We start from the raw sequence: 11,514 nt of genomic DNA on the forward strand, positions 1-11,514 counted from the left end.
GTTTTTAGCAGACGTGCAGAAGGGACTCTCTGATAATAGTTATCTATGTTGGGTGTCCAGGGACTCCAAAATTGACCTGGTTCTCGAAAGAAAGAAAAAAGGCAGATTCTAGGGTGTTTTTTCAGGGAGCTTTGTACGGGGTCTGACACATTTCGAGTTCACCCAAATCACGTTGCACGAGTGAACGCACACGCCCTGGCAGGGTTGCTCAGGTCTAGGCAGGATCACTGTCGGTGGCCGGAATGACTTCCACTCCGCTACTTGGCCACCAAGGAACCGGGCTGGCCCTGGGGCCCCTGACCCTGATGCGCATGTGGAGGCCGGGGAGGGGACAGGAATCTGGCGGCAGCCACGTGGGCCCCTTCCGCCCTCTCCCCACATCCTTTGTTTCCCACCGGCCCCGGCTCAGGAAGCTCTTTCCGCGAGTCACCGCGAAGGGGCGGCCCGGGAGCCTGGAGAAGCTATTTCCGTGCAATCTGGGCGGGCGGCAGGCGCGGGAGGGGCGTGGAGGTGGAGGCAGCGCAGAAGGCCCAGTGTTTGCTTTTATTTCATCCAACAGAAGGTTCTATTTGTGGAAGCGAACAGACGCTGGGGATTAGAACTGGGAGGGGGCAGGAAAAGGAAAAAAAAAGCCACATCCACTACCACGCATAGGTCTTCCCCGGAACTACCGCGTGGGGGTGAATGAGTGATTCTGGAATTCATCACCTTCTTTCTCCTCCCTTCCTCCGGCTACCACCGGGCCTCCGCGACGCCGACGGCTCCAACCGGAGGTCCCAAGGCGCTGGGCGGTGGGGGGAATCCCCCGGGCAAAAGGCGTCACCGCTCGCCTGCAGCGAGCGGCGGGTGCAGAGAGCTGCGGTGCGCGCGCCCGCAGTCCATTGTGCTCGGTGTGAATGGGGAGCGCGCACCAATCAGCGGTCGCTTCGCCCCCCTCGGGCCCTCCCCTCCCGCCCACTTCCCCGGGACCCTGACGTCACGGGAACTTTTCCTCCGCCCCCTCCTCCGGCTCCTCGCGCAGAGCCCGCGGCCTGCCGGAGGGCGCGCGCCGCCTCCTGCCTTGCCTAGCCTGGGGGGCGTGTGCGGCGCCCCAGCCCTCTCGGGACACACCACCTGCTCCAGAGCGCGCGCGGCCGGGAGCATCCCCGGCCCTAGGGCCACCCCTTCGCCCCCGCTGGCCCAGCTCTACCTTCCCTCCCCCCGGCCTCCCCCCTCCGCCCCGGTGACTGCTCGCCTGGCGGCAGGGCCTGAGTCGTCGCAGCCACCTCATTGCACAACCCGGCTTCCCAACTGTTTACACAGCCCGGCCTGTGAGTGTGTGTGTGTATACAGCGTGAGTCACCGGGAGGCGGAGGAGGTGGAGGAAAAGGAGAAGGAGGAGTGCACTGGCCGGGATCGGTGCGGCGCACACACTCACTCACACTCAGTCACTCTCTCTGAGCGCGTCTCGCTCGCGCACACTCACGCCGGGAGCCCAGGAGCGCGCAGGATCCCGAGCGCCAAGGAAAAGTTGCTGCGGCTTTCGCTCCGAGACTTATTGTTTTGGGAAGTGCATTTGCTCTGTGGCTCCAGCGAGCCTGCGGAATCCTGTGCTTGTGGCTCGGGACCTCGGGAACGCCGGCCGCCGCCGTCTCTGCCTCCCGGACTGTCGGCGGCCTCGACAACAATAGCAGCGGCCGCCCTCTGTGAGGCGTCCCGAGCCTGTACCCGCTAGGGTCCCGGGACCCGAGCGGGGCCTCCGTCCCCCGGACGCAGGCCAGCGTGGTCCCCGCGTGCACCGCGAGCGCCCGGGAGCGGCTCTAGCTTTGCCCCCGTGGGGGCCGAACCAAGCTCCGTCTGCAGACTCCATCCCGCGGGCTGGAATAAGTCGCGGCGCCGGCGCCGACCCCGTCGCGCCTTCCCGCGGATCCGAGGACTTACAAAGCCAGGGCCGTCTGGCCCGGGACGGGATGCGGGTCGGTCCGGTGCGCTCTGCCATGAGCGGCGTCTCGCAGCCCCGCGCCCCGGCCTTGCTGCTCCCCGCCGGCCGCGGCGCCCCTGCCAAACGCCTGCTGGACGCGGACGACGCGGCGGCCGTGGCGGCCAAGTGCCCACGTCTCTCCGAGTGCTCGAGCCCCCCAGACTACCTCAGCCCCCCTGGCTCTCCCTGCAGTCCGCAGCCTCCGCCCGCCGCGCCGGGGACAGGCGGCGGCTCCGGGAGCGCGCCAGGGCCCAGCCGCATCGCCGACTACCTGCTGCTGCCTCTAGCCGAGCGCGAGCATGTGTCCCGGGCGCTGTGCATCCATACGGGCCGCGAGCTGCGCTGCAAGGTAGGCACCTGGGAGCTGGGACCCGGCGGGGGTCGCAGGGTGGGGGGACACGGTGGCAGGCAAAGGCGTTTGGGATCTCGCCCGCCGGTGCCCAGGAGACGAAGGTGCCACCAGCGCTTGGGCTTGGGGCAAGGTGAATAAGTGGGTTGGAGCCCGATGAGGCAGCTTTTGACCAGGATCACCCTGCTGGGGATTGAAGGCTTTCGGATGGAGTGGTTAATGGGGTTAATAATGGGGGCTCAGCGGTCAAGAGGAAGTGCGGTTTTCTATTGCTTTATATCTACAGTATTTCCTTAGCGCCCAGATTAGCGCGTGGCGTTCCATATAAGTTGTGGAATTGAAATGGATTCCAGGGCCATGCCATTCCCCTTTTCTCATTCTCCTCGCTCCCCCCGCCCGTTGTTCTGGAAGGACGCCCTGCAGTGGGTGCCTCCTTGGAGCTTGGAGCAGCTGGCAGCTCTCTTGCGGAGGCTGCGAGGCACCCGGGCTCAGCCGTGGGTGGTAAGAGGGCAAGAAGTCCGTTGTCGGGCTCGGGTCTTGGGGATTCCCGCTGGAACTCGCTCTGGGACGGGAACCCTGTCCTCAGAGAACAGTCTGAGGGGGTCTTCCAGCATGGGGCGGGGTGGGGTGGGGATTTGTCCGGTGTAGAAATGTTGGAAAGCCCTCCCCGGCTAGGAACCTTCACTTCCATTCATGTCTTGATTTTCAGGCCAGTGATTTTCTTTTGAACATAAGGGATTCCATCCAGGAGGAGATACAACTCCTGGAAACAGAATCCTCCGTGCGCTCTTCCAGCGCCCATAGACGCAGAACATTCTCACAGTCCATCCGCCCTTTGCGAACTGGACACCCCTGCCTCTGACATTCCTGAGAACCCTCTGGGCTGCTCTTTTTCACCCGAAAGATAGGGTCACCTCTCAGTTAAAGTCGCTCTCGGGTTTTCCGCGACTCACCTGACGGCCCCCCCCCCCCAACCCCGGCCAACCTCCCCGTCCCTGGGCTCGTTGCTGCCACCTACTGTCCTACCTGAATGAAATTTCAAATGCAAGTTCAAGCCCCGTTTAAAGGGAGGGGGGAAAATCTTTTCTTCTGGGTCGCTGGTGCCAAAAGCTGTTTTGGGAAGAGAATGAGTGTGGGCTAGGGTGGGAAGAGGGGGGCTGCAGAGAAGTTTTTCCGAGCTGGTGCCAGGGCAGCCAGTCCTCTTCAGAGGTGGGGTGGGTCTGGCCATTGTGCAACCCCTTCCAGTTCCTCTGAGCAGATAATAGCTGAATCCAGATGGTGACAGCCCGTGTGTCACCGTTTCCAGTTGAGTCTAGGATATGAGTAACCGGACTAAACAAAAGGCCCTTAAAGAGCCCAGCCAGCTTCTTAGAGGAGATGCTACTCAATTCCTGGATGAAGGTGGGGGTGGGAGTTAGCTGGGAGGGGGGGGGGAATAAATAAACAAATGATAAAACCCCGGAGAGGATCCCATATCCCTCCTGTGGGAATTTTAACTCAAGACTGCTCGTACCTGAGTCAGCCTAGGCAGGTTGCTTAGGGCTGTGTTCACAATTTCTCTTGCGGAGTCATCTGTTCCTTCTGACTAATGACAGAGCTGCATGTTCTCCAGTCCCTGCTTGCACTTGGAGGCTGCAGTCACCACATTCTGTGCTCTCTCTGATCTGCAGTCAGCCATGCATTTCCAGGGGCAGCTCCTGGAGATCCCAAGGGGACCTCTGTCAGCCACTGTGCACAGCATCACCTGCCAACAAGGAAGGCCCACAGAGGGTGGGGACTTAGGAGCTTAGCTCTCTGAAGCTGGTGGCCTCATGGAAGGCCAGACACAAAAGACTTCTTTCAAACCATCCATATGGTAGGTCTTCAGATATTTGCTTGCCCAGAGCCCTAGATGTTATTGGGTTGGGGTGTTAGGGGTAGCCGGGGTGCATAAGGTGGGGCTGCAGAGCTAAGCGGGGGAGTAAATGAATGGAAATTTACTTTCACCCAAAGCCCAAAGACTGAGAACTGCAGCCCAGCCCAGGATCTGGGAGGCAGCCTCTGCTTTTCTAGCCTCCTAAGTGGGTCACCTTCTCTCTGCAGGTGTTTCCCATTAAACACTACCAGGACAAAATCCGGCCTTACATCCAGCTGCCATCACACAGGAACATCACTGGCATCGTGGAAGTGATCCTTGGGGAAACCAAGGCCTATGTCTTCTTTGAGAAGGACTTTGGGGACATGCACTCCTATGTGCGCAGCCGGAAGAGGCTGCGGGAAGAGGAGGCCGCCCGCCTCTTCAAGCAGATCGTCTCCGCCGTTGCCCACTGCCACCAGTCGGCCATCGTGCTGGGGGACCTGAAGCTTAGGAAATTTGTCTTCTCCACGGAGGAGAGGTGAGGGCCCTCCACAGCTCCTACTATGCACTTTTGAAATCAAAACAAAGGTGCACATTGAGCAGTTAGGTGCAGTGTGTTGGTTTACAAGCAACACCAAGGGCTCAGTTGTCCCAGAGTTAGCAGTTAGAAGTCCTCTCCCGAGGAGCCAAAGCCAAGGTTGGTTATTCTGCACCCTTGTGGATGTGGCCTGGGGACACCTTGGTGTGTCTGGGGGATGTCACGTGATGACCGGATGTTCTTGCCACTTCCACCCCGGGATCAGGTTTATTCCCATTGTATTCAGAAAGGTCATTCCTGGGATACAAATGTCAGCTTGCCCTTCACAATATCGATTCCCAGAGGACATCATCAAATCTTTGTACTGAGTGGGTTTTTTTTTTTTTTTGTACCTAGTAAGTATCACAGAGCTAGTCAGACTGTTGTATTTGCACAGTTTCACCTGCTTCTTCATATCACACTCCTGTTCTATGTCAGGCTTGACCCCAATATTTTCTCCACATTCCCCAGTAACGTTTTAGACATCTTGTTTGGATCCATCTTCAGAAAACAGCCACGTTGAATGATAAATGGAGGTTGGCTAGAATTGGTTGCTAAGTATAGGTCATGGCTTACCTCAGAAAGAACAAGATAAGCTTGATAAGACAATAATGAGACATTAAGATTCAGAGTTGAGGTTTCAGGCAAGAGAATTCAGGAAGCTGCAGGAGATAAACCTTACCTGATTTTAAGAGGTGGGCCACATCCCTCGTGGAAAGATTAAAAGCCATACCCTTGTAGACATGCAGAGGTGGATGTGTGTTATTTTGTTAAAGCCATTCATGCAGAGCTCACCCCACCTGTGCCTTTTTTTACCCTTAACCCCAGATACTATGAAAAAGTTCAAGGCTGAGTTGCTATAAAGCATGGCTTTTCTTTGCATCTGACCTTGCAGTCATTATTGGAACATTACTGATTAGCAAAGAAAAGCAAAGTGTTGGCAATGAAGAAGTTTCCAATTCCTGGAACACGCTCTTTTGATAGGGTGATGTATTTTCTGAAACATGCCTTGCACACCTCCTCGCTTACTTTTGAAATCCGCATTGCACAGGCAAATGTCATGTGCATGGCATTTGGCAACCCGAGGGTTAAGCAATGGCAGGCTGACGCTATTCGTGTAACTAGCACAGGTGCAGGGTTTTAGTACTACAGGAGCCAATCAGCAGCGGACAGTGTGGGTTGAGTCATATTTTCCGTTTACAGAACCAATGGGTATTTTACATAACGACGGGAGGTCAGGCTGAGGACATACCGAAGTTAGCACATGTATACTACACTCCAGGGAACAGGAAGGCAGGAAGAAAAAAAAAAAAACAACTAGACCTTTGAGAGGAAAAGGAATTGACCCAGTAGCCAGTACCAAATGTTTGCGTTTAACTTCACAACAAGTGACTTACTGAAACAGGGCTATTTAAGAGAACCTAGGAGGATCACAAGTGGCCACCAGATTTTGGAGGTTCCCCACATGGCTCTGGGCTTTGGGGGATCCAAGAGAATTGAGTGGCTGGTTCTGAAAAAGGAGGCACCTGCAGCTTCATCAGAGAGGCTTGGCTAAAGATTTTTCGAACTTTAGATACTACCTGAACAGATAAACCCCAACCTGAGTAAATGTGCTCAGATGTTCATGTGCCATCCTAGGGCATGTGTGTGTGCATGCATGCATGTGGGCGTTTTAGGGCTCCTGTATATTTCAGATCCATCGGCCGCTTCTCTTTGTCTTCTCTGTCCAGGCTAAGCATTCTTTGCAATTGAACATCCCCATAAATGTAATTAACATCCTTGTATGTTTCCCATCACAGTCATCGTGGCTTGGACTCAGGTGGACAGTTCCCTCTGTGTGTATATCTCAATATGAACAGGGGTGCTGACAACCTGTGCGTGAAAACAGTAACCTTGGGCTCCGTGTTCTGGCGTATTCTGTGATGCAAAGCGTGGGTCCAAGTAGCCCTGGCAGCCGGTGGCATGATAAGAGATAAGATCAGCTTGTTGGGTGCGCAGGCTCTCCCTGAAGAAGTAGGATTAACTGCTCTTCCCTGATAACTTTTGGAGGAATGTCAGCATTCCCCTGAGACAGGCTCCCACTGCTGCAACGTGAACTTTGTCAATTGGGTAACCCCTGTTAGAATATCTCTTATAAGCTCTAGCATAATGAATAGTATTTGGGGCTTTGCATCACACCCTCCGCCCCAGGCGCTCTCTCAATACTTTGTGAACGTTTATTGCAGTTCATATTGGTTTGTGAAATCCTGAGTCCTCCTGGGTGGTTGCAAGGCACTGCTTACTGGTTGAAGGGGTAACTGGCATTCCTTGGGCCTTTGCAATGAGTGCCTGTGGGCGCTGTTATCGGACGGGCCTTGTTTCTTATAGCAGCTGACCTGGAAGTCATGGCTTGTTTCCTCTCTCCTACAGAACCCAGCTCAGACTGGAAAGCCTAGAAGATACACACATAATTAAGGGAGAAGATGATGCTTTGTCAGACAAACACGGCTGCCCAGCCTACGTGAGCCCCGAGATTCTGAACACCACGGGGACCTACTCCGGGAAGGCAGCGGACGTTTGGAGCCTTGGAGTGATGCTCTACACCCTTTTGGTGGGACGCTACCCCTTCCATGACTCAGACCCCAGTGCCCTTTTCACCAAAATCCGACGTGGACAGTTCTGCATTCCTGAGCACATTTCCCCCAAAGCCAGGTGCCTCATCCGCAGCCTCCTGAGACGGGAGCCTTCTGAGAGACTCACTGCTCCGGAGATCTTACTCCATCCCTGGTTTGAGTCCGTCTTGGAACCTGGGTACGTTGACTCAGAAATAGGAACCTCCGACCAGATTGTTCCAGAGTACCAGGAGGACAGTGACATCAGTTCCTTCTTCTGCTAATCCCCAAACCTCAGAAACCTCATAATTCTCACACATGGCATTTATTTCCACTTCTAAAGATGGACAGGCCTTTTGGCGTGGGGCCAACCAGACTTGTGATGGCGTAAAGACTGTAGCTGCTGAACTCAACATGGTGCCCCCCTCTTATATGTCCTGACAAGTGACTGGGGAGGTGAGCAGTGCACACTCTGACTGGCTGCCCTGCAGAGCTGTTGCCCTCAAGGAAACTTCGCCGACCATCCCTTTGCCAGATTCGGGGGTTCCGCGTCTTTTAGAGGTGGCAACGAGGATGGACATCCTGCAGTATGTGATCAAGTGAAATGAACTTGAACATTCTACAGGGAGAGGAAATGAATCGCACAATGGCGTTTTGGGCAATAACCATATTTTTAACAGGGTGACAAATCATTTGGGCCAATAAACCTGCTGTCTTCGAACTTGTCTTTGGTAGCCAGACTCTTGCTACCCCAGCTTCTCTGCTTGGAAAGTTTTTTTTTCCTGGTTTGGTTTAATGCTCTCCCTTTCTTCGTATTTTTGGAGCAGACTGTTCCGGGGGCATAGGAATCTGCCTGAACCATGAACCCAGAATCTCTCCTCCATTTTCTGCCAAGACCCCATTTGCACTAATGCCTTCTTTCTGACCCTGAAACTCACTCCCCTTATCACCTCCCACCACTTTAAAAGCACTTAGCAGCTAACCGTGGAAAAGTATCACAAAAGATTCAGACTCCTGGCTACTTCAGAACTCTGAGCTCAGACAGAGACTAGAGATTTTTAAAAAGAATTCGAACACTTGGAAACTGTTAGCTTTTTTGGTTCCCCTCAAATATGCTAGGATTTATCCTTTACTTTTTTCCCCAAGACCATCTCAGGGTGGAACATTTTGTCTAGGAGGAGAAAGATAAGGAGCCTCCCCACTCCCCTGCCCAAGAGCAAATGTTAAACATCTTTGTGCTTCAGAGAAAGTGAATTTTGGATAGTCTTAGACCAACTTCCAGAATTATACTTTAACACCCCCTCCCACCGTGGATATGGTCTGCAGTTTTACATGTTTCAGACACGCTGTGGTTTATGAAGACATCTGTACCACCGGTATCTGCAGTGAAATAGCAAGTCCAAATCTTTAAAATCAGAAGGGACTTTAAAAGTCATCCAGTCCAACTTCTTTCCTTTTTCTGCCACCTACTAATGCAGAGATTCCCCCCCCCCCCGCCCCCTTCAGCTTCTTTCACAGGTAGGACTCCAGCCTCTATTTGAATGCTTCCAGAGATGGGAACTCACTACCTATAAAAGATAGAGCTTAACAGAGAAACTGTAGCTTGCATTAAAAAATACGAGTACAGATGAAGTATCAGTAAACGTCTCAGACAGTCCTGAAACCAGGTGGTTAAACGGGTAAACCAAACATACTGTATTTTGAGAAATGGCACACACACACACACAAAAAAAAAACAACAGGCAGTCACCTTTAAGGGCTACGCCTAGGCAAACTACTAACATGCATTGTGAGAATACCGTGTATACCTCACGCACCGTGTACTTTGTATATATATTGTACCTTTTATACATATGTCCGATATTTTTTGTTGTTTTGGCTCTGACACTTGTTTTGTTGTTTGTGTCTGTCTGAATAACCTGCGTGTCTAAGACCACGTGAAATGTGAATGATCATTGGCAATATTACCTTGACAGAATCATGGGACTCAGAGAAGAGGGAGGGCAGAGGCCTCTGCCGCACTAATGCTCTCGTGGTTGCTTGAACGTTGTATCTGTGATACATTAGCTGGCTGAGGACTCTGGGCTGGCTGGGGCTTCGAAACACTAGATCCTTTCTGTACATACGTGTGTGTGTATATATATGTGTGTGTATATATATATATATATATATATATGTGAGACAGCCGTTTCTGACTTGTAGAGAAATTTTAATAAATCTGGTTTCGTAAATAGTTGCAGTGACTTTCTTTGGAGTCCAATCCGCCTTGGTCTGGTGTAGTTTGATGCTGAGGATGCAAAGGTCTCTGGCCTCGGGGCCTGGAATCTCCAGGGGAAGATGCAGAAGTAAGCAGATGGTGGTTATTATATAGGACCTGTGACAGAGCCTAGCCCATGCACTTCCCAATGAAGTGGGCAAATTTATTTTGATGGGTGAAACCAATTTGGAGAAATGAGGTTGGTGAGGGCTGCGGGTTGAATTTAGAGTCGAGAAACATTTGGAGAGGAGCATACACAAGTAAGTCTTGAGTTGTAAGACTCCCTCTGGTATTTGGTCTTTTTTAGTTCAGGGTTTCTTGAGAATTGGATGAAAGCTAGGGACACTTCTCAGGAAAATGTACATGTGTATCCAACAGAATTTTTTTTTATAATTTCAGAGGCCCACAGACAGCCCTGGAAGCATCCCAGGACTCCCTGTTGAAGCTAACCTCCCCCCTCACCTTCCCCATTAGACTTAATTAAAATGGCTAATTGAGGCCTTTCCTTTTTATTTTTTCCTGTAAGTGTAAAAATGGAAATGAAGGAAAACTAAAAGGGGCATTAGTTTGAATCACAAAGGCAGAGAAAGAAAAAGGATTTTAATCTGATTAGGTATATAGCTTCACTATCAGAATCTATTCTAAATGAAGTCATTTAGCATCCAGAGTGATAAAAAAAAAACACTTTGCAACAAATACACAGAAAAATGCACATAAAAGTGCACAGCTCTGAATTTTCACAAACTGAACACACTGCCCTAATCTGCAGTCAGGTCAAGAAAACAAAACACTGCCAGGACCCCAGGGAAGCGCTTCCTGCCCCTTTCGGTCCCTGCCTGGCACGCCTTCCAAGGGCCAACACCATGGGACATGATTTTAACTCTGTTTTTGTGGCAGAAGTCAGAATGAGGATTAAGTCATCCACCCTGAGCTTAACTGAAAAGAAGTTACAGATGACACAATTATCCTTCTCTAGTACTCAGGCTGAGATCACCCAGGAAAGAAGACCTATGACACCAAGTAAGAGCAGCTCAGGCCTTGTGACCCGAGAACTTCAGAAAAGAAATGGAAACGGCATGAAGCAACGTGGGGAACGTTCAAATACCTGGGCGGCTTAGAAACTAGGGAGCTGGGGGCTGATCTAGGGCCATTCCATGAATAAGACCCTTAAACCCCAGAGTTCCTGGGACCTCAGAACATACTTTGCAATTTCTCCCTGCTCCAATGAACCCGGGCGAGGCTCAGCATGATTACTTGGGCACACAGAAGGCGAACACTTTGGACTTCACCGAGCTTTTTAATCTAAGGATTTCAAAACACTTTGCAGGCAATTAAGGTTACAACACCTCTTTGTGCTGTTGTTACAAGAACCAAGTGGAGAGGAATATGGGTCAGGATTGGCTGGGATGACACGTGATGCCACAAATCCATAAATTTAATCTCTTTGAAGGTTGGAAGAAAGCTGGGGCAATTACAGCCAGTTACACTATAGAAGGTTGTAAGCAGAGAGTGCACTGAGCACCGGTTAAACATTTGGTAATTTTTATTTCCCCTTGTGTCTTCAACAGAAATCATTCAAATAGTATCTCAATAACCGTTTACTTATATTGTACTCTAGCTGTTTTCACTCCTTTCCTCTCCTGTTCCTTCCAACTCTCCTAGTCTCTCTTTCTTCTTTTATATATTTAGCAGTCAAGTGAAATATATGGTCAAATATTATTTGCTCCATTTTATAGATGAGAAAACTGAGGCTCAAGTGTCTTTCAGTAGCCACACAGGAGTAAGCAGCTCAGAGCTGGGACATGAACTCGAGTCTTTGGACTCCTTGTCCAAAGTTGTCACTGTGTCTGCACACGGCTGTATGAAGTCTTCTGCTAAGAATGATGACTGGAGAAGATGGTTCAAGACAGATACAAACACTGAGACTTCAGCTACATTAACAT

General features: G+C 51.5%; 1 protein-coding gene across 1 annotated transcript; it reads left to right on the forward strand.

Annotated features, from left to right (window-relative positions):
- The first annotated feature begins 1,254 nt into the window (after positions 1 to 1,254).
- Positions 1,255 to 9,547, forward strand: TRIB1 (tribbles pseudokinase 1). Its single transcript, XM_074353057.1, has 3 exons — positions 1,255 to 2,309; positions 4,392 to 4,684; positions 7,133 to 9,547. The coding sequence occupies exons 1-3, from the start codon at positions 1,950 to 1,952 to the stop codon at positions 7,596 to 7,598; spliced, it is 1,119 nt and encodes a 372-aa protein (XP_074209158.1). The 5' UTR covers positions 1,255 to 1,949; the 3' UTR covers positions 7,599 to 9,547.
- Positions 9,548 to 11,514: the final 1,967 nt, after the last annotated feature.

Source organism: Camelus bactrianus, chromosome 25 (genome assembly GCF_048773025.1).
Source record: "Camelus bactrianus isolate YW-2024 breed Bactrian camel chromosome 25, ASM4877302v1, whole genome shotgun sequence".
Lineage (NCBI taxonomy): Eukaryota > Metazoa > Chordata > Mammalia > Artiodactyla > Camelidae > Camelus > Camelus bactrianus.

Bases quoted from the DNA above. Each gene is read 5' to 3' on its own strand.
- TRIB1 (XM_074353057.1), top strand. From the start codon at position 1,950: ATGCGGGTCGGTCCGGTGCGCTCTGCCATGAGCGGCGTCTCGCAGCCC. The intron at 2,310-4,391 runs GTAGGCACCTGG...TTCTCTCTGCAG, and splicing joins GCCGCGAGCTGCGCTGCAAG to GTGTTTCCCATTAAACACTA. The intron at 4,685-7,132 runs GTGAGGGCCCTC...TCTCTCCTACAG, and splicing joins GTCTTCTCCACGGAGGAGAG to AACCCAGCTCAGACTGGAAA.